Here is a 27,686-nt window from a genome sequence, read left to right as displayed (position 1 = left end):
TTAATAATCTATTCTCTGCAGCTAGATTTGGTATATTTGGTGTCAGTGCTGTTATGTTTTAACTGAGAATTGCCGGCACCTGTTTCTGTTGGAATACTTTAATACAACGAAGCATGTTTTCCATCGTAAAAATTACAGAGGGTAATCTAGTATTATCAACGGAGTTGGTAGCGTAAATTGGCCTCAGTAAAGAGTTTAAAAGCTGACGTTTTGAGTGGAAGTCCTTCCTCAATCGCTCTGACGGAGGGCTAACACTCGAAACGTGGCCAATTTACATTATCAACTCAGTTGATAACACTTAATTACTCTAATTTCATTTTGGTTGTCATTAGAGGGCTAAAAAAAATATCAGAAAACCACTCTCGCTTGCACCTGACTATACCTACAGCACTTGTGTCTCATTCAATCGGTTTTGGGTCAGTCACTCGTTAAATGTATTTAAGAGTCTCCTAGGGGATTCCTTCTTCCTTAGTACCCCCTGACCCCCCAAATTCTCAATTCGTTCTTTGCTTTTCAACTGTGTACCCTGTACAATCTCTTTCCGACTTACTACTCCCCTACTCCCTTTAAGTATACATGTCATGTACTCATAAAGTTGTCTGGTCTTCGTAAAATTCTTTCCATTCTATTATTACATTATGTTCCTATATTCTTTAAGATAATTAAGTCCTGTCCAAGGGTGGTTTTTTAAGACAGGGGAGGGGGGGTGAGTTAGTGAGCAGGCCGTGGCTTACCTCTTTCTCTAATTTTTACTCGTTCATGTCCAGCAGATAAGAAAGGGAAAGAAAAAAAAAGGTTACCGGTGGGGGCCATACTAAAACCTAGTATAAAAGGTGATGACTCTTTTTAAGGAATATTGACCTCAAAAATAATTCTAGGGAATGCTATGTTGTATCATTTGTATCTGACTGTCTCGGAAGTTTCTGTATCTACCTACCCAAATCACAGGAAATTGGTCATGTTACCATTTTTCCCACAGTCCCTTACGGACCCGGGCTCGTAGGACATGAATTTACGACTAAATTCATCTCATACTTTTAATATGTTATACATGATCTTTTATGTAATAGCTGGAACTCATCTTTATAAAATTGTCTTAATCCATTTCCTTTGACTGGACCACGTTGATTTCTGGTCCTCTCTCCTATTCCTGCCGAACGATTTATTTATGTTGTCTACTTTAAGTAAAACAGGGATCTGATACAAGCAAAGCCCGTTTGGTACCCAGGGGTTGCAAACTAAGACCCACCTCGAGAACACTTTCACCCTTAACACCCTAACATCAGTATGTATAATCTCCATACTTTTCTCTATACATTCCCTATGGTGCTGACAAGGAAAATTTGTTCAACGATCAAGAGCTTCTTTAGTTGGTGATCATTTCCTTTATTCTTGTGACCTGAATGTTTCAGCTAGCGGTGATGTTGTGAGGAGAAAATAGATGCTTATCACTCATATGAGTCAACGAGAGGGTTAACCTGAATCCAAAACGGCTCAACGATCTCACAAACGCTTCCACATTTTGAAAAACTACCATAGATCAAAACATGTTAGTGTTTCTCTTTTGTGGAACTTTTGACAGGTGCTTCGTCTTAAACGGGCATGCATGCTTAATATCAATAGAATAGTTTTGTAATTTGTGCAAGGGTCTCATGAATATTTACTTACGGAAGTGTTTTGTTAAATATTTACGGGGTGTTTTCGATTCCTGGAATGGTGTATTGTAAGTTTTGAACGTGTTTTGTAGCTTATTGAAGTGTTTTGTGATTTGAAGGAGTGATTTTAGATTTCAGAATGAGTTCTGTAACTCAAGAAAGTGCTTTTAAAATTGCTAACGCTCAAGATCGAGATATACATTTCTTTAAACGTGTAGCTGCAGTCATCTTTAAAATGTCAATCTTGTTTCCATGGTGATCCATCAATACTCTCGACGTTCCACTACTTCGTGTAAGATCACTTGGCGAACGATAGGTCATTTGTCAAGTTATCGCCCGGCTATAATGGGGTAAACTTGCGCTCAACATGGTAGAAATGACTCAAGTTTTAATGGAAAGGAAAGCAGACTATAGTCAGGTATGTGATTAAATTGAATGTGCTCGTTGCCAACCCAATGTGAAATTTCCTGTGATAATTTTATGAGGGGCAACCGTGGTATGCGTCGGCCTTAATTCAATCGCTCGTACGGTACTGAAGAAAGCGTTATTTTCACTCACTCTTGTTGCTTATCGTGAGTTTTTTGTGTTACTAAGCCATTTATTATAATATTTCTTTTATTACTCTCCCGGGAAACCCATAAAGTGGTCGTGAATTTCGATGTGTTGGTGCGGCTTTCGGAAATTATTCGTCTCTGAGAACTCGGATCGGTCGTCGTTGGGAAGATAGTTTAAGATGTTGTAATTTCATGTAGTACCTTACCTTTTTCGCTTATCGCGATCATTATAGTAGAAAACTCCTAACAGATGCCCACCTTATCCGACAAAATGAATGATGGAAGCTAAATTAATCGCGAAAACTAAAGTGTCATGTCGCTTTCGCAGATGAATCCGCGATTAATCCTTGTTTGCATTTATGAACGATTTTTAACTTGTAAAATAATAATGCTGTGAGATCAAAATCGTTTTTTGATTAACTGAAGGTGATTTTTTCATTGTGAAAAATGTTGTCGCATCGAATGCCGCCTCATTTTACTGTTAATAAAACTAAAAGGTCTCTAATATTTTTTTGTTGACGCTATAAACATTGCCCTTGATTTGAGCTTCAGGTTTTTGTGTCACACCACAATTACTAGCGTATTCTAAGTATTTGATTTGGCGTACATCCATTATATCAGCCTTAAGAGACAATTGAAACAAGTCTCTATATAAAAAATTGAAAGTTTGTGTCATAATAGCAACGAAATCCTCCGTTTCATCCTCTACTGAAGTTGCTTAGGACGAGCCAATTGTTTTGTCATGCTAATTCTCGAAACAGTCATTGTTCTTGACGCAAATTTAACTTCTGAATCTAAGTGCTATGTAATAAAACCCTCATAATTTATCTTCCAAAACCCTCAGAAGTTGGATTTATGGGCTTTTTTTGCACAGGCAGCAATTTTTAGCCTTTTATTGTCATTATTTGAAAGTTTTTACAAATTTCTCATCGCTTGAAACGCTTTTATGGCATGAAATTTAATTTGCCCGAGTGAATGACCTGACAGAGATAAATCGTTGACAACTCTGCGAGACAGATTATAAACAAAAGATTTGCCACACAGATGTCTGGGGAAACAATGCTACAAAAGAGGCTTGTTTTGTTTGAAAACTTCAAGAATCTCATTTGATTTCCATTTCAACTTTTGCAAAATTTATTATTGCATCATTTATTCAGAGAGTGAATACAGATTTTGACGTGAGTCGTCTATAATTTCTTTTTGCGCCTTGAAATAGACTGAAAAACTTTAGTCAATTAATAAATTACATTTGTAATGTACAAATAGTTCTCACAACCTTATACTCCACTTGTCTTTCTCTATTAGTCTACCTGTTTGAGCTTTTCTCTTGTGCTATTTTCACCTCAACTAAACAAATACAGGTATTAAAACAATAGCAGGTAATCTAGTGTTTACAACTGAGTTTAAAACGTAAATTGGCTACTGTAAAGGGTAAAAAAACTGATGTTTTGAGAGTTAGCCTTCGGTGAATCACTCTGACAAAGGGTTAACACTTGAAATGTCAGCTTTTTTTACCCTTAATGGTGGCAAATCTACATTTTCAACTCAGTTGTTTACACTAAATTACCTGCTATACTCTCCCACTGACACAACACCACAGTTTCTTTAGAGACTTAGTCCCTTTATTGAAACAATGGTTAGAGTTTATATTTGTGGGTGTTGATGTGTTTGGGCCCAACTCAGCAAGGGTGAAAATGACTCTGAAAGGGATCAAAACATATTTATGCCCAAGAACATGCTGTCAACTGTATTACTATTATTATCATCTTGGCAGGTGTGGAGCAATTATAAACTGAAAAAAATGTCAACAACACAATGTAAACAATCATATGCTTGTGCAAGCAGGCTAAATGACATTTTAGCCTGTCAAAATCTTTATTGTGGTTCACAAAATGTACCACAACACGCAACATAGTGATAATTACAGTTGTTAGTATAACTGTATTAGTGCCCTATAAAACATACTGCAGTCTGGTTGCCTGTGCTTCTCTCTGTTTGCTCCATGATGAATATTCATTTGAGAAGAGTGAGCAGATTAGTTATGAAATAAATACATGAGCTTGTTTTGTTGTTGAGTTATGAATAACTTGTAGATGTAGACTTCAACAATAAGATTATTTGCTCTGAATTTCTTTGTGTGGAAGTTGACGAGGATGGACACACTTATTGACTATCACAAGATCTTGAGCTCATGATTTTCTTGCAATCATTAGATTAAAAATCTAAGGTTGACAATACATATATCTGCCAAATTTATTATTGTGATTGCCATTTTGTTTGAAGCTGTTTGTAAACTCTGGATTCAATTTACTTGTTCAAAAATCTATATTATTGGCCAATATCAGGCTGACATTTAGTTATTTCTGTTTCTTTCTAAATACTCTCTGTCTTAAGTGTTAATTAACTGTACAAGGGATCATATATGTCTGCTTGCATTAGAGAAGGGCGTAGCTAGGGGTGTTACCTGTAACCCCCCCTTTGTGTTTTTTTTACACAAACTACCTACAATAATCAGGTGGCAAAAACTGGCGATAACCCTCAGTTTGACAATGAGACCCCCTTTTTGAAAAATCCTGGCCATGCCCCTGATAGATTATCTCATTCATGTTAACAGGTTACAAATGCCTCATAAAATGTCAGGAAAGATGCTTTCACAATCATACAAAAATCTAAGCAAACTCACTGGCAGGATGTCAAAAAATCAATGTCACCTTAAATCATGTTACTTTTGTCACCGTTGATGTTAAATAGAGGGTGTAGTTAAGGGGATTGTTAATAAAATGTGTTTGATTTCTGACAGGCTCTTGGCAAGGCAACTCATGGAATAGTGAAAGAACCAGTTGTTAAAAATCACAAGCCTCTCCTTAATGGCGACTTGGAATTTCTTGGACGACAGAATCGTTCTTCATCAGAGGTTAGTGTGGGATGAGGCTGGATGATCTCCTTATCTGTATCACATGTGCTTTAGTTGTATCTCATATAGGTAGACTGTCCTATCCATGATGCATTTGTTGTAGTTATAGATTCTCCTTGACGTAATATATCAAACACGAGGAAGAGTGTTTCATCCGATATCCAAACACTGAGAAGTGGTTGAGAAAACGAGGCGCAGCCGAGTTTTTTTTAACCAACTTCAAGGTGTTTGGATATCGAATGAAACACCCTTTTGAATGTTTGATATAGCTTCTCAAACCATTAATAATTCTTGGAGAAAATCAAAGCAAAACTTCACCAGATTTTATGATAATTAAGATCACATATCCAAACCTCCTTCACAGTTGTAATTTCCTTTGTTTTCTCAGCATGAATTATTAATGAGTTTGAGAATGTTAGATACAAAACCAGTAAGGACTTATTTCACAGAGTTGCCTTTTTTTGGAAGTGATGATTTGATTTTCAAATCTCAGGTGTATCCTTTTCCATTATTATTTGGATATACCTCCATTTAGAATAAGATTAACCCAGCCTGTGTTGAACCCCATTTTTTTTTAAGGATTCCAATAGTGGGTCTGAGGCTCGATAACTAATTATGGATTGACATGATTTTTAACATCTTGCACTATTGATTGTCTTTCTTGTTATCCTGTTCTACAGTGTTCTTCGGATTCCAACTTGGAAATGTTACTGGAAGAAGCAGATAAAATACACAGCTCAAAAAATGGTTTTCGAAAGGTAATCAAGATGAATCAAAAGTGGCTAACAGCTTGATAATTTTGCAAATTCTATGGTATATTGTATTTCTGAATGACATTTTTTTAGGGAAGGACAATTGCTACTAGATTTGTGTGAACAGTATGTAATGTAAGGGCCCTTATTCATTTTGTTTGCCAAAGCCTTTTGCTTCACAGATACAATTATCTGTAGCACAAGCATCAGCTCTGCTGATTGCTGAGACTATGCTCCAGCTCATCTTAAAATTGTTGGGTGAGCAATGATCCTTGCATGTATGCTGCAATTTAAGCATTTGTGCTACAATTTGTGCATTTGCACTGCAATTTAAGCATTTTTAGGAAGAAGCCTGAATAAATTCTGGGGAATTTAAAAGGATTCAAACCTGTGTCTTTCATTTTGACACTACTCACCTACTGAGCTACAAGGCTTCACATTGGGAGTGATGCAAATTTTTAGACGGTTCTTCCATCCTGCAGAGGAATCTGATCACAATTTTAAACAATATAGATTATGATTATTGTATTAAATATATCATTGAACAGGACACTCCAGCTAAGAAACAAGTACGTTTTAACATGGAGAGAAACCAAGAGTACTCCTACAGCTATTCTCAAACTTCAGACGATGATACTGACAGCCATAATCTTATGAGCAATATTAATTTTGTGGATTACGGATATGATGAAAATGATAGTAATGATGATGACAATGATGACACTGATGATGATGATGACGACGACGAGGATGATGATGATGATGATGAGGAGGGTGATGATCACAATGATCCTGAATCAAGTGAAGATGATTCTAAGCCTAACATTGGATTTCTTGTTGATAAGAGTAATTGCCCGTCAGAAATCAATAACAATGGAAATTATTCAAGCTCTAGCTTGAAGTCAACCAAGATTAATGGAACAACAGACTCACCGTTTGTCAATGGCATTAGTAACAAAGTAGGAGAAAAGCTTTTGAATGGAACATTTGAGCTTCATGATATCAAGAACAATAAGCTAAATGATGATACGAGATTGATAGGCCTTAAAGCACAGGTGAGAGTTAAGTTTTTCGTAGTTATCTCTGGTTAGTTAAAGGAGCTTTGTCGTAATTTGTGACTGGTGAAAAATATTAGGTTGTTTCCTCTCTCGCTTTTTTATGTGTCGTTCAAATTGAAGGTAGATTTTGCTGTTATTTTGACAGGTATTGGACAGGTCTTGTTAGAAGCAGAGAAGTATTACATGGCATACAATTAAAATTTTGGATACCAGTATTAAATATATACTAAAACAGTGGAAAGCGTTGAAGGCGCGCTCTGATTGGCTGCTCAGAACCCGAAAATCCTTTGCTATTTACCTCCGAGCTACATGCGCGGGATTTGTGCCCAAAAACATAATCGTTGCTGGAATAAATGAGTTAAAATAATTTTTTTGTGCGGTAATATTGGTTAGCGGAGATATTTGCTTTGCCGCTGCGCGCCTCGGTAAACATCTAGCTAACTCCACTTCGGTGAATAGTTGTTAAATGCCGCACAGGCAAATAGTGCTTTTTCAACCTGCTGATTGGTTAATTTAGAAGTGATTAGCAATCACTATTCACGTCCGGGTAGCCGAAGAGACAAAATCACGCGTCATGAGCGAAAAAAAATATCAGTTCGTAACTTACAGAACGGATCTCTGATACGGTTAGTTGGAGGTATCCGTATGAGACCAAGGAGAAATTGTGGTATTTCATTGACATCTCTTTAACAGTTGGTACATTCTTAGAGTGCAAATGTCGAGTTATGGATGCACACGGTAAGTTTGGAGAGCACGAGAGAAGCATGAGGGTTACTGGAGCCAAAGCCGAGAGCAGATCTACCGTACGAATCTTTTGTATGTACGAGACCTGCATAGAGCGACCGTGCTTGAATCGTTGTTCACTAGAATTCACGGCCAGAAAATTGCGTACCGCGAATATTTTGTGCGTGCATTGTATTTTTCCGAGCAACGAGCAGTATGTTTGCTCGTATTATATGTTAAACCATCGAACAAACATTTTATTGTGATAAGAATACATGAAAGTCATATATTTGTACTGCGGAAAATACATTTTTTAAGCAAATGAAGATCATCGCAGTATATACTCAACTTAAGCAGTTGAGAAATAAGGCCTGAAAAAAAAAAAAAATTCAGGCCTGAACGGGAATCGAACCCATGACCTCTGCGATACCGGTGCAGCGCTCTAACCAACTGAGCTATCAAGCCAACTGGGAGCTGGTCAATTGTGAGTTCGTTATATACCCGTAGATGGAGAAGGTGCGATAAGAATACATGAAAGTCATATATTTGTACTGCGGTTTTCCGCAGTACAAATATATGACTTTCATGTATTCTTATCGCACCTTCTCCATCTACGGGTATATAACGAACTCACAATTGACCAGCTCCCAGTTGGCTTGATAGCTCAGTTGGTTAGAGCGCTGCACCGGTATCGCAGAGGTCATGGGTTCGATTCCCGTTCAGGCCTGAATTTTTTTTTTTTTTCAGGCCTTATTTCTCAACTGCTTAAGTTGAGTATATACTGCGATGATCTTCATTTGCTTAAAAAACATTTTATTATTCCACTATTGGATCATGTTCTAGTATTTTAACTCCCACTGTGTTTGCAAATACTTCTTACGACTGACTATCGTATCAATCGCATAAGTCGTGGGCGAAGAGAGAAAAAACACAAATCATTGTAGGGTCAGTTATGTGTGTTCTCTACTAACAAATGAAAAAATCTGATGCGCTTGAAAGCTCGTTTCTCGAAAAGAAAAGATTGGGGTCGTACAGTACGGGCCATTTTGTTGCTCCGCTTTCCGTCCGTATTTTTTGCCATGTTCTACAGTGTAATACCGTGGCATGTTTTGCGCGCTTCGATGCCCCAATATGGTAAAGTGGCGTAATAGTGGAATAATTAGAGATATAAACCACAGTAGCTCATTAGGAGTTACATGGGACTTGCGCGCGCTTTGTAGCAGATTAAGGTATGATTTTTATACTTGTATAACAAAATATAATCGGCCTTATTAATGGACACGCAATATCTTTTTGATTTTGGTTTATCACAATAGGTTTTTCAGTTGGAGTCATCTCTTAAAGCAAAACAAGACTCTGTTGAGAAAGAAATGTTTGATTTAAACAGCAGAATGACGGAGGCCAGAGATGAAAATAGGCAAGAGGTTTGTCATGAAAATTAACGTTTCTCATGTTGTATCATGTAGCTTGTAGGTTCACGCTCGAGAGGCCAAGTTAAGTTTCTCGACTAGTATATGAAAGGAGGAAGTCCTTTGGTATGGGTGACTTACCCAATTCTCATCAGTAAAACTTGTCTGGTTAACCGGGTTTAACTAAATGAAAAGCAGGAACAGGGAACTGAAAAACTGAATTTTCTATTGGATTCAAGTAGTCGCTAACTTTTATATTTCAATATGCTGCATTAAAGCCGTCAAACTTCGGTTTGACTAGCTTCTATGAAGGAAACAATTTTAAAATCGTGGTTGACAAAAAACGTGTGTAAGCTTTTGGTTTGAATGGGGTCAGTGTTTATTTTTGGGAGAAATCAAGTTGTAGGAATCATAATGTGGTTTATCCCAAGACTTGAGATTGAGAGCTCGAACAGAGGAACGTGTCGTCAGGAGAGCTTTTTCCCCTCTTTGTTACAGGTGTCATTCTTTGTAATCTTTGTTTGGCATTAGACGTAAATCAATCTGGAGTATCCTGGTTTTAAGTAGTTGTTTCCATGTAAACAAAAACGCGAACTTAGTACAATAGTAAGTTTGAAAGTGTGATGTGCGAGATGGGGGGGGGGGGGGGTGGTGGTGCACGTTTTTCACACCCACCCCCTCGCCATCTGTAACAAAATTCTGTCTTTTGAGAAAAAGTGTGAGGAACAAAGATGGTTCAAATATTGTGTCGCTCTTTAACCCTTCAACTCCCATGAGTGACCAAGACAGAATTTTTCCTTGCAATATCAATACAATGTCAACAGATAAGTGATAAGAATAAAGAAAATATTTCAATTTGGGGATAATAAGTTGATCCAATACTAACTTCTCTGAACTGACATTAGAAGAATTGTAAGGTTGACATTTAGGAGAATTACAAATTTAATCTGGGAGTTAAAGGGTTAAAAGTTGGTTGTAATTTAACTTGCGCAGATGGACAAGCTTGAAAAGGAATTAGAAGCGAGAAGAAGGCAGTACATGACGGAAATGGAGGACATTGATAGACGAAGAGAGGAAAAAAAGTATGAACTTAAAACATTGTGCTATGTGGTCGATCAAATAATTCACTTTAGTGATTGTCTACATTAAGGAAGCAAGTCGTTTTCCTGTATCTTGATTTTTTTTGGTTTAAGTTCAATTTTACTTGTAATCTTTGCCAATATACTAAATCGTAGACAATCGATGTTCTGTTCTGGTTTATTTTGGTCCGATACTGAGTAACAATCACCTTGTCGCACGTTCGTAACAAATGAGTAACATTTTTCTTTGTTCTACGATAGAAATCAAAATAACATATGAACCTACACTTGTTATTCCGTCTCGAAAGTCTCGAAACTCGACTCGAGCCTCAATTCTCGAGGATCGAGATACTTTTAACTTGCTTTAGTGCAGCACTGTAGTTTTCTGTAAATCAGGGGAATTTGGATTCCTTAAAGAGGTCACATACGTTTATCTTGCTCGTCTCTTGCTTGTGATAGATGCATAAAATATCTCTTTTCTTTTTGGTTTCGTCCTGGCATCCAGTAGTTTCAGCAACTTTCTCTTTAAGCACGGTAAAATGCCAAATGTATGTATTACTTATTGGGTTTCATCGAATGATTTTGTTTTATCCATTCTTAATATTATTGTTATTTCTATTTTAGGAGAAAATTTGAAGAGGAACTTGAAGAATTTAGAAATGAAAAAAAGCTAGAGGAGAGAAGACAGAGATATTATGAACACGAGGTACAATGCAAAGGAAATGATTAAGCTTATTTACATGTATTGTACCTAATTCTGAACACACGTGAAATTCAAATAAGCACCGAAAATTTAAAAAAAAAAAATGGAAGATGTCTTCAATATTAATACATGTACGTGTACATTTTGTGTTTCCCGTTTATTTTATTGTAGAATAATAATTGCAATTGAGTGAGCAACAACAGTTTTCGGAGTACTGTTGATGTTCCAATAGGTCAGCCTTTGATAATGATCTTATTTTTCTTAATCTTTTTAAAACAGTCTGCAATATCTCAGATGGAAAAGGACCTCAAGCAGCGAGCACAGGAAGTTCGAGATAGGGACAAAGAGGTAGAGTATTTTACACCAAACTCTTTCTGAAGAAAGGAAAATTGGTCGTTGATCACGAATCGGAGCTATGTTCATGTCCGACGCCATTTTGCGTAATCTGCAAAAAATACTCAGCACTTTTTATTGATCTTAAAGTTAAACCTCGGAATAAAATCAGCCCACACGTGATATTTAGGCAGTTGCTGTTTTTTTTTTTTTTTGGTTTTGCCCTTAAAGAAGTAAATTTATTCGTTCCTTTGAGGTGAACCTTGAAAAAGCCAGTGAATTTTCCATCCGATAAATTATGGTCCCGGTTGACTGTTTGTTTTGAAATTGTGTTGTTTATTTAATCACTGGTTTTTTGTTGTTCATACAGATTCGGGAGTATGAAGAATACTTAAATCGTCGCCATGCTGTCTGCAACGGCAAAGAAGAAGATTTAAATGTTCTTCAAAACGTTAGTAATCATTTCGTTTCTCACATTTCTGTGTAATTTAATGGTAATACATGTGAATACTTTTGGGATCGTCGTGTAGAGGGGAAGGTCTTGGGAAGTTCGGGTTGGTGGGGGGAGGTGCCGGAATCACAGGCTTTTTTTTTGGAAGTTACAGGCGTATATAATTGCTATTGATTGTGTTGTAAGATTCCGCAGTATTTGTGTGGTTAAGTTAACGGGCAGTGTTGAGAAAAAGGAGTTGTAGGAAACTATTGTCGAAAGAAGTAAAGAAGATGTATGTACTTTTTGGTCCATCAAATAATAAGGGTTAAGGAACAGATAACCAGTTTGAGTCGCGATATTTTGCCATATTTTTGTGCACCATGAAAGACTATTTTCCAGTTTAAGGAAAACCCAAAATATTAGTTCAGTAAGATAGAAAAACGCAAAAGAGGCATTTGTAAAACAACAAGAAAGAAGGATGGCTTAAGATGAAAAAAAATTGACATGGATTGGAAATGAGTACAAAATATCAGTTCGGTGAGATAGAAAAAAACGCCGAAGAAGCAGTAATAAACCAACAAGGAAGAGGGATGACTAAGGATGGAGAAGATTGACCTGGATTGTAAATGAGTAGAGTAGTAGGCGATATAAAAACCAAGAGAAACAACGATAAGTGGGGATGTTGGAGTTTAAAACAGATTGCAAATGACAAACTTAAGATAATGGGATAAATGTTTAAAGATGTGTATACCGTTAGGTACGTGTACTGTGAACTGTTGCTCTCTTTTTTTTCTGCTGGCGGCCGTCTTGACGCTGATGAACGATACCATATGTTCATCTCTGAGCAGCTGGCTTCTAAATTGTGTTTGACTGTAGCAGATAAATGATATGTTATTTTGTGTTCTAGGAATTGGATACCCTGGCCAAGGAACTAGAGTCCAAAAAGGCAAAGTTAACTGATAAGCATCATCTTGTGCATCAAAGCTCTGAAGAAAGCATCGCAGTGTCCACTCCTCCTACAAGAGTCAGGTATATAACACAAGAGATTGCTTTAGGAATCATATTATTATTAACGAAACTAAGGCATTACTTGTTATTTCTCTTATTTTCTAGGAGCACCAGTCGAGCAAGCGTGTCTGTTAAAGGAGTAGATTTGAGGATTGAGGAACTAAAATCTCAAAATCGACAACTGCTTGAGGAACTGTTCAGTCTGAAAAAAAGCTGTGAGAATAAAGACGATGAACTTAACGTATTAAAAGAAAAGGTAACAAAAGTAATTCTCTGAAATGTACTTTGCTTACGCATTGTTTCCATAAATATTTTGTTTTGTGAAGTAGGCATTTATGGCTTCAGTCGAATGCACCAATTTTTGTACTTACTCAAGCTATTTTTTTTCTATTTGTGGTTATGGATTTGTTGCAGTTGGAAGCTTCAGAAAATGAAAACAAACGCCTACAACAGAGAACGAAGCACTTGGAAACACAATTAGACCTAGCAAGAAAGTCGGCCGAGTTGGGTGCAGACAGTGTCTCGGTGGACGAGATAATGCGGAAGACCACTCAAGACATGCGCAGCGCGCGGAATTCCCGGATTATCCGCCCTTCTCGATCAGTAGCTCCGGCCCCGGGGTCGTCAACTTCAACATCCGCGGGTGTAAAGCCCCGCCGGTTTTCTTCGAACGATTCACTCGGAACTAAAATCACCAGTAGCTCAGACTCAGGAAAGGGAACGAAGGAGTCGGCAGCAAAAAGCTCTAAAGGATCGTTGGGCAAGAAAGGTAAAGACAACGGCGATGGAAGGCACAAGATGGGAACAGAGAAAATCACTAGTGCTTTATGTGCTGTTATGTAAGCGCTGTTGTGGTAGTTACCATAACAAATTTGAATTTGGAAGGCATGTGAAATTATCAATTGGAGATATATATTTTTATAGTGGGTTTCTCTGAAATCGTTTCTGCCATTTGGTAATGCAATTGGCTTTCCTTGATTAAGAGTTCGCAGTAAACACTCGTACACACCCCGCACATACAACATTCATTTTTTCGTCTTTACACCGAAGAGGTTAAGTTTTCTCCAGTGACCTGAATGCCCCTTCAAAATCCACAAATCATTCACTCATTACATCATCAACCCGTTTCACTCTTAAGATTTGATTAATAGTTCTCCCATCCAGCTACCATACATTTCATTGTAAATTGGTAAGAAGAATTTGATCACTGATCAAATAATTGATCAGTAAGAAGAATTTGATCACTTCTGATCACTTGTTGCGCTAGCCTCATTGGTTCAGTGTAGAATAATCTCGATCATTCATAAATTATTATGTAATTATTATTATTTTGCCATATCATTTTACACAGAAATTCTCCCCAAATCGAGTGCAAGATTTTTTGTAAAAATCGTGATCAAGTCAGCAAAATGATTTTAATTAGAATTCGTCAGAGTATTTATTGCTAAGGTTTTGTACATATTTGCTGGACAAGTAATACTTAAAAGTACCATTTGATACTGGGGAACAAAATCTTTCTCACGACGATAAAATGAAAAACGTGGTAATAATATATTTAAAAGTTGACCCTCGACTATTTTTGAAACAAGTATATTTTATACTTCCAATCGTGGCTGTAAATATACCGTCATCGATATTTATTGAGGAAAACCCATTTGTGGGTATTTCATATTTTGTTGCAATAAATAAAAACAGGCTTGAAGAATACAGTGAATTGAAAGTGTGTCGTTTTTTGGTTATAACTGGGCGAAATGAATTGCCAAATCTCGGAAAAAAAGGATACCAATGACACTACTCCTACCGGGTCACCTGAACGAAATTAAGAAATGTTGTTTTGGGAGGCGAACAATAATGATTCTACCTAAATTCAACTAGTGCCCATCATTTAAAAAAACCGAAGGAAGCAAATACGACAAGGCTTTACTTGAAGTTCCTTGCTCGTTTCCTGGAATCGGATAATGAATTATGATGCAACGTTCGAAAGGTACCTTTTTAATCTTTCTAAAGATATCTTAAAATACATTGCACTCCACAATTTTCTACATAACTTCTATTGCATTTTTTTAGTATCCATTTTCAACCACGCTTACGCAGAAATGACTAACAGGTACTATTGGTTCCCTTGTTACAGCGGGACCTCCATGCTGCAATCTGTCAGCGTTAACATAAAGTGGTCACGCTGATCATCGATAGCACTTTGTTCCATTGTTTGTCCAATTGTTTCTTCCCCTTCTTGAACCCAAAAGGACTGGGTCTGGTGCCCTGCCGGCTCATCATCCTTTTTGTCAGCATCTAACTTGGGAAGAAATGGTAGACAGGCGTCTAACATCCCGTGCATCTCCAGAAACGTCTGTAGGGAAGATGGGAAAAACATGTCATGACACTTAACAAAACAAATTCAAGTAGAATCTTACTGCGTTCCATTTTCTAGTGAAAATTGGCATGTCTATCTGCGTTCCTACAAGAGTAGGTAGTCAGATGGTAGGCTGTAAAAAACTGTGAAGTACACAAATGAAACCATTGAAGCTGAGGCAAACGGAGTCGTAAAAAAGATTTCTTAAGCACTTACACTGACAATCCTTTTAACTGAGTGCGAGAGAAGTACCTTCAAAGGTTAATTTTCTGCGGCACCGGCTGATGACTAGACTCACACTCGGGGTGCGTAGGCACTCCCAAAAAAGATATATTCCTAGCTGATTTCCGTTGAAGGAAAAACATTTTTGATAACAAAGCCACCGGGAGAAAGGGAACACCATTTTTGTCTAATACTTAAAAGAACACGTCTTACCCATAGTTCGTCAAACCCTTTCATCTGGTGAGATGTTATATACTGTGCCGACGGCATATCAAGGTGCGCTTGGTGAAAAAGTTGGACAAGTTGTATTGCATTTTCCAACCTGAAACGAAGAAATTGCAGCCAAGAAGAAAAGAAAAATTTAAGTTTACTGCTCGTTGGAAACTATTTTTATTTCTCCTAGGGTTGGTGATGACATTAACATATAACAAAAGAATTTGCTTTGCTTGACAGCGAGGGCGAAGTAACTCTTACCTAATATGGAGAAATATCTAGAATGAGGGCTGAAAGGTCTACCTCACGAATAGCAATGCAGTGAATGTCTTAGTTCAGACCTCAGTTGATACACAGTATTACAAACATTTCAATTCCCAATTCTCAAACATTTGCTGAAATAGATTGATGCTCCAAAAAAGAGATACCCTTGAACTGAAAATTGTAAAATAGGGGGACATTGCTAGATTGAACACCAGGTTCTCAGAGCTAACAGCATAAAAAAGTATGGTGATAGAATTTATATGTAGGTACTGGCAACGAAAGGGTTGAACCCCTTTTTAACGAACCTTGACAAGGGCGTTTCTTCAGAAAGTGGAGTGTTAGTTTTTGGACAAGATGACACATCAAGGATAAAGTTATCGGCGAAATCGCAATCACCGCATCGGGCACACCTGGCGATTTTCGCCGATCGCAGCTATCGGAGTCGCCGGCTTTAATGTTTAAGATATATCGTTTTATTATGTTACTGTTATCGTGTTTATAAAGAAAAGACATCAAGTCCTTAATGTCCATTAGTCATTTCAATGAAGTTACTAGTAGTATTATATCAGTTACCTGCCAGCTTGTATTGTCTTGAGTAGAATCCCGTTAATGTTTTTGCCCATGATAAGGAATTTAAGCAATTTGTCGAAATAAGCTGTACCGAGGAGTATCTAAAAGCAAAACAAGAAATTTCGAGAATTCGAAGTCAATGACTAGGTTTTCGTCTCACTAAAAATCACAGCATCATTCCCACGTACCTGATACTCTTGTTTTCGTTCGACATATTTAAACACCTCCTGTTCAACCTATGGACGATAAGAATGAAAAAGAAATTTGAATACCAACGGTGAGGTAATAAAACGTCTAACGTCTGGTCGCCTTATCTTATTGAAGTTGGACGACACATCCTTTTGAACTTTTCTTGTGATTTTATTTGTCGGGTACAGAAAATGTTTATGTCATGCAAAAAGAGAAAAAACGGAAAAAAGGTTTCGCAGACGAGTAAAATAAACAAAGAAATGATCCTCAGCTTGTGGACTGCAGTGTAATCAATCGAACCCATACTCCGCAGATACTAGTTGAGGCTACCAACAACTGAGTTACGAAGTCACACTTTGGGAACGAGGCAAATTTTAGAGGGTTCTTTTTTCCGCAAAGGAATCTGAACACAATTTTTTAATGAGAGAAATTTCAACAACGACAACAAAACCAGTAGCAGTAGTAACAAGTGCTTACAGCATCAGGTTGGATTAACGTGCTTCCTCTTTGACGTTGTTCGTCCAACTGAGCAAGAATAACATTCACACAGTTTGTCTCCAGCAGTGCCTGAACAGGGATGAAAGAAAGAGAAACGTCGTTTAAAATGATAAGGGAGACTTAAAAAAAAAAAAATCTCCACTAAAAACAATAAAAAAACAACCCAATTCTCTGGTGATAGCCCTTCGCTCTGACGAAGGATTAACGCTCAAAACATCAGCTTCAGGAGCTCTCTACGGTGGCCAATTTTAAGTATCAACTCAGTTAATAAAATCAAATTATTGTGTAATATATTCCACTGACACAGCAGCACAGTTCTTTAGAAGATTCTTTTGGTGTTAAATATATCATTGTTAAGGCCCATATGAACTTATATCCATGTTGGATAACAAAATTGCCAACCAACATAGCTTCGCAAAGTTGCTTGAAAATTGTGAAGATACCCTCTGATATCAAACCTGAATATGCTTTTCGCGCGCACTACTTGACGGGATTAGCAGGAGACAGGCCAGTGAGTGGGCCTGGAGACCAACTTTGTGGAACTGCACTGCGATGGAGTACACATCAAGGTCGAGGAGGATAGGACATCTAGAAGGAAAGATCATAGGCTTGAAAACAAAACACTTGATTCATTCTGGAACAATCAACTTCAATCAGGATGATGGTGTGGCGGTCAGTAGCATAACGCGACAAGGGTATACTACTTCTAAGACAAGATGGGGTTATAGTCCGGGGCCCAGTTGTACGAAAGCTGATTAGCACTAACCCAGAGTTAAATTTTGATCCGGGTTTCTCTATTTCTCAGTTCAAGAGCCTGTTTGGGATGATTTTCTCTATTCTTTTTGGAGCATCCCATCAGCAAATTGTAGACAAAAATATTTAAACTAACTTTTCTTTTAAAGCTTTCAAATCTGAAATAAAATTTTACACTAACGCGAGGTTATCTTCATCCAGCTTTGAACAACCTGACCCAGGGTAAATGACCACTTTTCTGCATTTAATCAGGCTTATGCGACAGTCTGATGGTAGCCATTTAAGTGAGAGAAGCACCTTAAGAGTCAAGTGACTTGTTTGAAACACCTCATAAAGACGACTCTCTCAAACAGGGTCAAGCGCTCATGACACTGGTCCATTACGTTTCCAAAATCTTAGTATACTTCTTCTGAAATTTGTAAAGTGTAAACAATTGCTTTCCATGGGCAAAAGGTCAAAATAAAATGAAAGAGAGGCGGCTTAAACCTTTGAAGGATGAAACGTTATGCGATTATAAAGCATCTTTTTGTCGACACTGCCAAAGAAGAAACCTCAGTTTTCGACCCAAACCGACTTCTTTACCTCTGTAGTAGTGATGCAGATTCTTCACAAGCAGCGACCTCCTCCTCTGATAACGGTGTAGAAACTACAAGACAAAAACGAAGTTCGAGACAAATAACTGTTAGGTGGCACACGGTGCATATGTTACAAAGCTAACATCTCAGGATTGTTTTATTAAACACCCCTTGCAACAGGAAAAGAAAATATATACCAGCCGCAAACTCCTCCGGTTCAAAAGGCAGGTAAGAATGTCAAAGGGTAAAAAGAGGTTGTAAGAAATTAGAAATGCAGCTTGCCCTTTAGGATCGGATTAATTAATATCACGTCCAATTCTTTTCTTGGGCCTCAGAACCGAGAGCGAAAATAGAAGATTTGTTTCGCAGTGTTAGGACTCAGAGTCACTTAACCTGCATTGCAGGCGTGTTATTAGGGTGAGCGGTTAATATTAAACGGGACCGTTTATCTGATCGGCCATGTTTGAATTGGAGTTAGAGTGGACGGTGGGGGCAGGGGAGGGGCGAGAAGTAATCTGCACTCCCCCACCCTCACCCCTCTCCTCACTTTTGACCATCGACCGCCTCCTTGGTACAAATTTCTTTCGCTCCCCAGCCTTCCGCTGCCATTAAAATCAAAGATGGCGGCCATAAAATACTGAGCACTCGCTCGCCAAAGTTGTTGAGTCATTTAGAAGCTTCAGCATTTGAAGGAATTCAGCAGGTGAAACCAAAGCGACCACAACAGTTAAAAATGTCTCGCTTACAGCTCTGCACTAAAATATGTTTTCACCACAAACCTGATTTGAAGGGGGCTGTTAGCACACTTCTCCATACTTGAGGCAAACAGCGAACCTTGGAAGTTCAAATATAGAAAGCTTAATAATGACAAAATGACCAGGTAGGGTTAATTTTTGTACTTAATGATGAAAATCACAACAAACACTTACCTGCCACAGGTCAGAAATCCCAGCTAAGTTAACAAGAACCCGACGAAGGTATTTTATCTGAAAAAGGTAGAAAAGGTAGAATGATTTTCAGAGACAGCCATGTAAGTTGTAACTACATTTAACGATTCCAAATTGCCGTGCGTCTGTTCAGTAATAGATCACAGATGACGTCAAAATGTGGTAAGAACAAAAAAGTGGCACACGAGGCGTAGGGTTGTGTCACTGATGTTCTTACCACATTTTGACGTCCTCTGTAATCTATTACTGAACAGACGCACGGCAACTTGGAATCTATTTTTTTTATATAATAAAGAATTAAAAAAAGTTTTAACGATGACGTCATCTATACGTCTGTCCTCCGATAGATCAGAAGTGAGAACCAATCAGAATGCGTGCATAGTTCATGGTCAATATTAATCAGCATCTTAAAGTCAGGAAATTAGATTGAAAACACGAAGTCGAGGAAATAGAAAACTGAAAAAAGTTTGCTATGTTTGACTCGTTCAGTTTGGTTTTTCTATCATTTCGTACGTTTCTTTAAGAGAAATGGTGTGAGGTTTTCCTATACCGTTCTAAGAAGAAAAAAGAAAGAAATCAAACCTCTGGAAACAGGATACTTTTTAATTCGCACATTACAAGCAACCCCAAATTTATCTTCCCCGACCTAGTATTCCAGTCTTGTTTCCAAACCAGTCAAGCATGGGCTGTCCTAGTATCAATGGTCCAGCTTAAATGTGACCTACTCGATAAATATAACTCACCATTCCAAAAGCCAGAAGCTGCTGAAGAACACTGTTCCACAGCTGAGGATCGTTTATGTTGTTGTCAAGACACAAGTCCGCTACAAGACGTACAGCCTGAGAGGAAGTGGATAGTAATAAAAAAAATCCATCCATGGGTACAAGAATAAATAGCGAAATAGCGAAGTAAATATAATCATAAAGAACTGCACAAACAAATAAACAGTATGCACTTTGAGCCAGGATAAATGAAATCTTACAAAGGACCTCTTGAATATTGGCCAACACTATTGGTTAACATTAGCAACCAACCATGAAGACCTTGCCCCACAACATCGGAAAACAACATTAATATTGGCCAACAATGAAAGTACTGGCTATTAATGTTGGTGATAGTGGCCAACAATTAGAAAATTGACTAACAACACTGGCAACATTGACTAATAATATTTACGTATCCACGCATTTAATTTTACCTAGGTTTATACCCCTCTAAATCTGTTGAATGTGTTTCAACATGACAGCACCAACCTTCCTCTCGTGCTTATGGTTTCTCCACAGTCCTCGTACCAGTCCTTCCTTGTTGCATTTGTCAAACGCGCTTGCCGACTGCTGTATGTGTAATCCCTCGAGCTCAGCGAGACAAACTAGAGCCTGCATCTGTTGCCTGTCAACGGTACCAAAATTAGTGGGAAAATATGTCGTGTCAAGAGTAGGTGCCCTTTGAATGAGTTCAAGTTGTGCCCTAGGGATCTATATGAAAACGGAAAAAACTAATCTCGGACCATGGGTCCGCTTCACTGTGGTGTTAAGTGGTTAGAGATGGTGAGTATAGACTTAACATTCAACGATCACGCTAAAGTGTTACGACGGTTAACTTTCAAAAATTCTGAGTCCCCATGCGGAATCGAACCTCAAATCTTCGGATTCCGCGCTCCGATGCTCTACCACTGAGCCACAGAGACCCCATGGTAAGCGATTACGAAGTTCATTTGTCCCACGCTTGTGACAAGACGGAAAAAAAGTCTTTCTCTATTTCTTCACCGAGCTCAAAATTCACCATCTCTCTTATTTCTATCTACAAACATCACGCTATCGACATTGCTGATCCAAGAAGTATGCAAGACGCGTGTCATATGAACTTCGTAATAGACCTCGCTCACTATGGGGTCTCTGTGGCTCAGTGGTAGAGCATCGGAGCGCGGAATCCAGAGGTCTGAGGTTCGATTCCTCATGGGGACTCAGAATTTTTTCCTTTGTCCCACGCTGGTGCCAAGACGAAAAAAACATCTTTCTCTATTTCTTTACTGAGCTAAAAACTTAACATCTCTCTTATTTCTATCTATATCGAATCATATTACACCTTTAAAACAAAAAAAAAGATCAAAATTCGCCTCCCAGTAGAAGAAATACCTTCGTGCACTTAATATGTGTAGCTACTTGTGATACAGAACACTCGTTCGAGTCTCAGCTAATTCGTTATCTTACCTGATCACGCTGACTGAAGTTTTGCACAGTTTTTCAATGAATTCTCCAGGAGCAATGGCGAAAAGAGTTCGAAGCGCACGTAGACGACAGGTGCTCGAAGACCCAGTCTAGAACAGTAATAAAAGGTCACCAGTGTGTGTTGTGTGGCTTTATATATCGCTTTAAAAGAATATGGGATTTTATGCTTATCTTTAACCCTTTACGCCTTAACATCAATATGCATTTTCTCTATACTCTTCTCCATACATTTCTTAAGGTGCTACTGAGGAGAATTTATTTAACTATCAGGAGCTTCTTTAGTTGGTGATCATTTCCGTTATTCTTGTTACCATAATGTGTGATACAGGAGTGATATGGTAAGGAGAATTTGGATTCTAGTCACTCTTAGGGGTTCAAGGGTTAAAAGCGTTGGAGATCTCTAAAGCCAGGAACAAAAAAATTAAGGATTGGCCAGTCGCAAAACACCTGGTACCATCGACTCAAAGTACTTTCACATGTAAGTAGATAGAACAAAAGTCCACTGTTTCTAAAAACCCAAACACACAAAAATAAACATATCACCTAAAATTGATTGGTACTCATATCTATACAAAATACTTCAGATTCTGGCGTCGAGCCAGATATAGAAAACCTTGTACAAGGCCTTAATTTTCAGTACCCTCGGGAGATGCTAATCAGTAAGAGTAAGTCTACCGTTTTAATTCTGATGGTAAAATTTTTTTTTCCTTGTTCTACGCTTGAAAGAAATGATTTGATCATCATCCTTCCTTGAATCTTACCTTGTTTGCAAGATTGAGAAGGAATGTGACAGCAGTTGGTCGGTCGCTGCTGCTTTCCATGATGTAGATGACCCTGGACGAAAAGAGAAAACGTCAGAATAATGATCAACATAGCACGACGAGAAACTATGACGCCTGAAATGTAGATTTCGGGCGAAGTAAAGAGCATTGCATGTGGGATAAACAAATCGGCCTTGGTAGCTTCGAAATTCAGAAGAGAGAAATCGAGAAATTTAGTAAAAGCAAATATATTTCAAATATTTCATCAAGGGAAAATTTCATGGTAGACATGCTCTGCAAAATTGCTTATTCCTTCCTGCTAAGACCCTTTTGATATAAACAAGTAGTCTCCTAGTTCAATGAAATATTCAGCATGCAACAAGAACAATTCGTGTGTTTAGTCACCTTTTCAAGTTCTGCTCATCTTCTTCATTTTCATTATTTTCCTCACTAACAGGTGTGATCAACTGAAGATCAAGTTTTCATTAGTAAACATCTAACAACAACTTTTACTTCAAAATCTAAAAAGGCGTAATTTTAGGTGTGAACATGTTTAGTAATTGGGTACTTTTTATGTTCTTCATCACAGCAGGGGATGTAAGAAACTGCTGACTGGAAAGATAAGAAGCGCTTTAAAAAGCTTCAACGAAAAAGGAGCTGTGGAAAACTGTGAAAAACGCGGGGGCTAGAAGTTAAAGTACCCAATTTCGTCCAAAATTCAACTTAGAGGTTTTTTCAAGTTTAATTCTCAGCGTTGGACCTCGAGCAAAGAAGTTGATGTCTGGATAACTGTACGGCGCTTGTGTTAGAGGTGCTCTTTGACTGGTTATATCCTTGTTTCAATGAATTATCTTTCAGTATGAGAACATACCATGTTTATGTATGTGAATACATTTATTATATCGCAGTACCCGTGGTCAATAGGAAGCGAACCCTGTGTTCTGATTGGTTACCCGAGCCGCTCGGGATTGCCCACTTTGATCCCGCGCAAAAACAAATTTGAAACGGACATACATCGGCGATAGAGTTGCAAAAGGCGGCTGAAGACAGTCGAAACAAAGGAAACATAAACGACTCTCATGGATTTGTGCTACAAACACAGTTGGCTCTTTTTCCCGCCTCTCGAAATAAACAATTCTCGGTCCATAAAATCGGGAAAAAAAACTCGGCCAGTATCTAGTCATCTTGATATAGACTTGGTCAATAACGCATATATAGTTACATCAATACACCGAGGTAAATGCTGCTGGCTTTGTTTGTTGTCTTGCCCAACGGAACAAGCCATACTAAAAGAAAGTTCGTTCTATTACCTCCATGTCACCTGATGTTTCAGCTGATGAAGGTAGCCATTTCTGAAAACAGAGATGACAGTCATTGCAAGGTATGAGCAATTATGTCTAGGAATACAATCATAAGATCACTTATGTTTAATTTAAGCGTAGTACTGGAAAAATGTAGAGGGCACTGAACGTGTTCATTACTCCGGCTGCTAGTTCTTTTTCAAGTTTCCTCTTATTCCTGTGTAAAGCGTTTATCCTACCTCAATTAAATAAAGCCTGATCTTCTCTATCTTGGTATTGTTCACACTTGCGACTTCCTCCGCAGTTTTGTGGATATCTACACAAATAATTCATTAGTACTTTAATTCGTTTAAATGAAAGAGATCAGAGTCTAGATGACAAATTGGGAGAAAATCAATACAAGAGGGCTCACACAGGGCTTAATCCTTCGAAAATTATATGCCGAAGAAGTCTCTAGCTCTTCATTGAATGATAAATTAAAAATGGGGCTCCCTTAAGGAAGCAGAAAAGAGTGTCCATTATAACTGGAGCTGGACGCTTTTGGGAACGATCCCTTGAGCGGCCGCTGGTATTAAAATTGACGGCCCAAACGAAGAACTACCGATCTCTAAAAATCGCAAATATAAAGTATAAGACAAACGATCATCATTTATTAAGTTATTAAGTCCACCGAGCCGCATATACTCAGCGGACTGTAATTCTTGACCCTTCAAACGCATTTGGGGATTGCAGGAATCAATACAGACACATGTTTGAATGGAGGCAAACGGAGATTTTCAAAGCAGCCGTAAATAAGTAAGGGAAGCTTCTTCGTTGGTCTTTTGCAGAGTTAGTACTAGTACCTGGCGGTAGGTGAGCAGTGCCTGGTTCTCTAGCTCCATATTTCTCATACAGCTGACAAACCAGTTTGGCCGGTTTACTTGTTAAAGAAGCGATGGAAGGGTCTACAATGTTATATTTGTGGAGTACATGTTCAGTGGCCACACCACGACACAGCTCCAACAGGCGGCTATGGGTGAGTTTTGCCTTCTCTTCATCCTGAAATATGTCAAAAGTTGCAAAATGTGGTGCTTTTCAAACTGGTCGGTACGAAAAAAAGGGTCACAAAACCTTTCCCAGCTGCCATACAAGTCAAGAGATAATGCGCGACATCTCAAACCTAGTACCACTAATTTTTCAAAGAAAACATAAGTAATCCCGGTCTATGAGAGCCACGAGTGACAATGCTTAAATTCTATTTAAAGAGTTAAAGTTTTTTCGAAGAAAACCTAGGAGACAAATTACAATACCTTTTCAGAACATTCTGATTTCCAAGTCTTAGCAAGGTCAACACAAGTCTTCAGCATATCTATTTTTTCCTCGCCTATAGGATGGAAGCCAGACGGGGAAAATATTATGGTTCTCTCTTTCCGCAAATAACAAACATTGATGAGACTGACATGTCGAGATGAGTTCACTAAGCCCGCAAATAATTTTTGTCGATTGGCAGGTCATATGTCAGGCTACGGACTAGCTTTAAACGGACAACAGGCGTTCAGAGTCTGTGAAGTTTGACCTTGATACAGAATTACGCAAACGAATTGCAACCACTTTGAACTTGTGCGACTTTGTTTCTCCATGTCTCAGGAAGCAAAGCCGTCGCTGCCTCTGTTTTCTCACCTCGCGTTTATCGGCTTTTCTATAATCAAGTTGCTATTATGTTAAAGATACTTACGATAAAATGATAGTCTATGAATGATTTATAGAATGATGATTGTCGTTGGAATTGCGCCACGAGCTATTGTTAATGAGCGCTATAGAAATAAAGATATTATTATTTATCATTATTGACTTTCCCCTAAACTTTGAGAAATGTTAGGTATAAAAAGTGTAAAGACCTAGGAGATATTTCTGGAGAAAATGCTACCATTTCATTACCGAGAGGTAAATTTTGAGCGATCCACTTGGCAGCGGCTATGGCCATCTCCTTGTTGTTAACAGCATACAGCATACTCTTGGCCTTTTCGCTGTTGTAGTTCTTCACCAGTTGGCTCGGTCCTTCATTTACATTCAGACCACTTATGTTGGGATCACTATCAAGATCACAAGGAACCGCTGGACCGACTGAAGATCGCGCTAAGTTACGTATAGCTGTGAGGTACATCTCATCACTGGAAAGCTTTAAAAGGAAACGGTTCGAAAAAATAGGTCGGAAAAACTAGTGGCATTAGAAATGATTTACTAATGAGCTGTGAACAGTTAGCTATTCTTTGGAAAACTTAAAAGTGTATACCTCGGAACGTTAATATCTATATCTTGTTAGTCGACAACAAACGCCTCACCTTGAGCAGGTTAGCAATGCCTAAAAGCTTTGGAACTGTTTCCTCAGACAACTCGGGAGCTGAAAATTGATTCAGATAGAAAAGCTGACCATGAATTCAAACAAGAAGGATCTTTTCCGGAGCCAGGTAGAACAATATCTGTCCAACATAGACAAACATTGAAACATCCAAATTGACTCAGCTACTTACCAAGAATTTTCCACGGATTCCCGTAAAGCAGAGAATGATATGGGAGCCTCGTTCTCGACATTACGGACAACGGTCTATCGTTGTCCAAGGTGGCCTGTGAAGATATCAAATGTCAGTACACTGTTCACTCACTCTCTAAATTGTATTTTGTTGATATGGAATCAGGGACCCAGAGAAACCAAAAGCAAAACAGACAAGCTTGGCAATTTCAAAAATTAAGTGAAAAAAAAAAATTGGGCTGTCGACAGTTAGTTATAATTTTATATCAAAACTTTTTAACACTACAACTCCCAGAAGTGATTAACATGGAACTTCTTCCTTTGATCTAACAACAAATTCTTGTATTTAATTTACAAGGATATGTGTAGAAGCTAGACGGGAGAGTTAAAAATCAGATCTTGGGAGTTAAAGGGTGAACCTAAGAGAAAGCAAAGGCTACGCAAGTGTTTTTAGGGACATAAACTCGCTGTCTTGAACTACCACAGCAAAGGTCCATTTCAATGAAATTCTTTTTTTTTTTAATCGGACCGAATGAACTCAAATAGGGGCCATTCACACCCTTCAAATTGTTTCATACCAAGTCTTAATATTTGTCCAGGAAACGATGAAATGAAAAATGTCGAGGTTGAGAACAAGCGTTTAAAAATTTCATTTAGGTCCCTCACCTTTTCACTGTCAGTATTCTGTGATGAAGAATAAAACGATCTCTCATAACTGGTTGGCACTGCTTTGCGCTCGTACTGATACAGGTAGTCCAATAACTGAATACCCTGTAACAGGAAAAAAAACCAGACTAGTCTGTCACGGCAGGTTCACAAGAAAAAAAGACATTTAAACTACAATGCCATATGTTCGAGTTTTCAGCTTTGGAGCAGATGTCTTAGACCTCAGAATCTCCGTAAAATTACATCATTATGTCCCACGACATCCTTCGAAAGTTCCACGCGGTTTAATCGAGAAGCAGCATGTTTAAATCATAAAGTACAAAAGTCATATCAACACAGGGATGGTAACTGACCTGAGGCAACAATGAGTTGGTTTCATACCTTGTCAACAGTTGAAGCAGTTTCCTGAGAGAGTTCCTTCACCAGGTTGAGTATGAACAGAATTGTATCATAGTCATACGGATCCACCTGAAAAGCAAGATATGAAAGTTTACCTCACATTTGAATTTAGTTAGATGACAATTAAACCATGTTAACCACTGCGAGCTTAACGGGCGTTTAGGGTCAACATTTACTGTCAAAAACACAGAGGCTCGCGCGGTTGGATCTTTGTGTTCGAGAGCGGTTTTAATAGCGGTTGTGTTTCAATCCTGTGTGGTTCATTCGGCTGTTCACAAGCGTTACCGCATCCCTCCCCATCCTACTCGTCTTTTCCTTTCACCGATCTAATCAGTGTTGAAGGGTGCCTAGAACGAGGGGCTTGTGGCTAGGGTGTGGCGAATTTCCAGTCATGAGGGTGGTAATCTATCTGAAGGTTAAGCTAGCCTGAGGGTACCCCCCTGAGGCGCGTAACTTCCAATCATGGGAGGCAACGGTTGATAAAGTTTTAACAAATACCCCATTCATATCAGAGCCAAAACACGTTTTAAAGCTGTTCCTCCTTTTATCTGAAGGTTGAGCTAGCCTAAGGGTACCCCCCTGAGGCGCGTAACTTTCAATCATGGGAGGCAACGGTT

General features: G+C 38.4%; 2 protein-coding genes across 2 annotated transcripts in view; one reads left to right on the top strand and one right to left on the bottom strand.

The window, feature by feature from the left end:
• Positions 1 to 1,919: 1,919 nt before the first annotated feature.
• On the top strand, positions 1,920 to 14,332 carry LOC113677839 (uncharacterized). The gene is made up of 12 exons (XM_027194675.2): positions 1,920 to 2,073; positions 5,010 to 5,123; positions 5,804 to 5,881; positions 6,424 to 6,930; positions 8,973 to 9,080; positions 10,059 to 10,147; positions 10,769 to 10,850; positions 11,127 to 11,195; positions 11,551 to 11,631; positions 12,521 to 12,642; positions 12,727 to 12,877; positions 13,036 to 14,332. Exons 1-12 carry the CDS (start codon positions 2,023 to 2,025, stop codon positions 13,462 to 13,464), a joined length of 1,881 nt encoding a protein of 626 aa, XP_027050476.2. The 5' UTR covers positions 1,920 to 2,022; the 3' UTR covers positions 13,465 to 14,332.
• The window catches only part of LOC113677838 (kinetochore-associated protein 1), a 45,117-nt gene continuing 31,474 nt past the window's right edge, over positions 14,044 to 27,686 (bottom strand). Inside the window, exons 50-72 of the mRNA XM_089213535.1 lie at positions 27,052 to 27,138; positions 26,671 to 26,775; positions 26,006 to 26,099; positions 25,817 to 25,875; positions 25,413 to 25,653; positions 24,785 to 24,858; positions 24,338 to 24,533; positions 23,735 to 23,811; positions 23,505 to 23,546; positions 22,600 to 22,661; positions 22,195 to 22,267; positions 21,416 to 21,522; positions 20,459 to 20,594; positions 19,949 to 20,044; positions 19,188 to 19,244; positions 19,038 to 19,092; positions 18,266 to 18,329; positions 17,389 to 17,518; positions 16,910 to 16,999; positions 16,432 to 16,479; positions 16,247 to 16,344; positions 15,410 to 15,518; positions 14,044 to 14,971 (exon numbers count right to left, since the gene is read on the bottom strand). Of these exons, the coding sequence (XP_089069661.1) occupies positions 14,747 to 14,971; positions 15,410 to 15,518; positions 16,247 to 16,344; positions 16,432 to 16,479; positions 16,910 to 16,999; positions 17,389 to 17,518; positions 18,266 to 18,329; positions 19,038 to 19,092; positions 19,188 to 19,244; positions 19,949 to 20,044; positions 20,459 to 20,594; positions 21,416 to 21,522; positions 22,195 to 22,267; positions 22,600 to 22,661; positions 23,505 to 23,546; positions 23,735 to 23,811; positions 24,338 to 24,533; positions 24,785 to 24,858; positions 25,413 to 25,653; positions 25,817 to 25,875; positions 26,006 to 26,099; positions 26,671 to 26,775; positions 27,052 to 27,138 (2,325 nt within the window). The 3' untranslated portion in view covers positions 14,044 to 14,746. The remainder of the gene's footprint in view (positions 14,972 to 15,409; positions 15,519 to 16,246; positions 16,345 to 16,431; positions 16,480 to 16,909; positions 17,000 to 17,388; positions 17,519 to 18,265; positions 18,330 to 19,037; positions 19,093 to 19,187; positions 19,245 to 19,948; positions 20,045 to 20,458; positions 20,595 to 21,415; positions 21,523 to 22,194; positions 22,268 to 22,599; positions 22,662 to 23,504; positions 23,547 to 23,734; positions 23,812 to 24,337; positions 24,534 to 24,784; positions 24,859 to 25,412; positions 25,654 to 25,816; positions 25,876 to 26,005; positions 26,100 to 26,670; positions 26,776 to 27,051; positions 27,139 to 27,686) is intronic.

Source organism: Pocillopora damicornis, chromosome 7, assembly GCF_964200805.1.
Source record: "Pocillopora damicornis chromosome 7, jaPocDami1.2, whole genome shotgun sequence".
In the NCBI taxonomy this organism is placed as follows: domain Eukaryota; kingdom Metazoa; phylum Cnidaria; class Anthozoa; order Scleractinia; family Pocilloporidae; genus Pocillopora; species Pocillopora damicornis.
This window is presented reverse-complemented; position numbering and strand designations above follow the sequence as displayed.

Excerpts from the sequence above, each read along its gene's own strand:
- LOC113677839 (XM_027194675.2), top strand. The coding sequence starts at position 2,023 with ATGGTAGAAATGACTCAAGTTTTAATGGAAAGGAAAGCAGACTATAGT. Across the intron at positions 11,196-11,550 it reads TTCGAGATAGGGACAAAGAG|ATTCGGGAGTATGAAGAATA; the intron begins GTAGAGTATTTT and ends TTGTTCATACAG. Across the intron at positions 12,643-12,726 it reads ACTCCTCCTACAAGAGTCAG|GAGCACCAGTCGAGCAAGCG; the intron begins GTATATAACACA and ends CTTATTTTCTAG.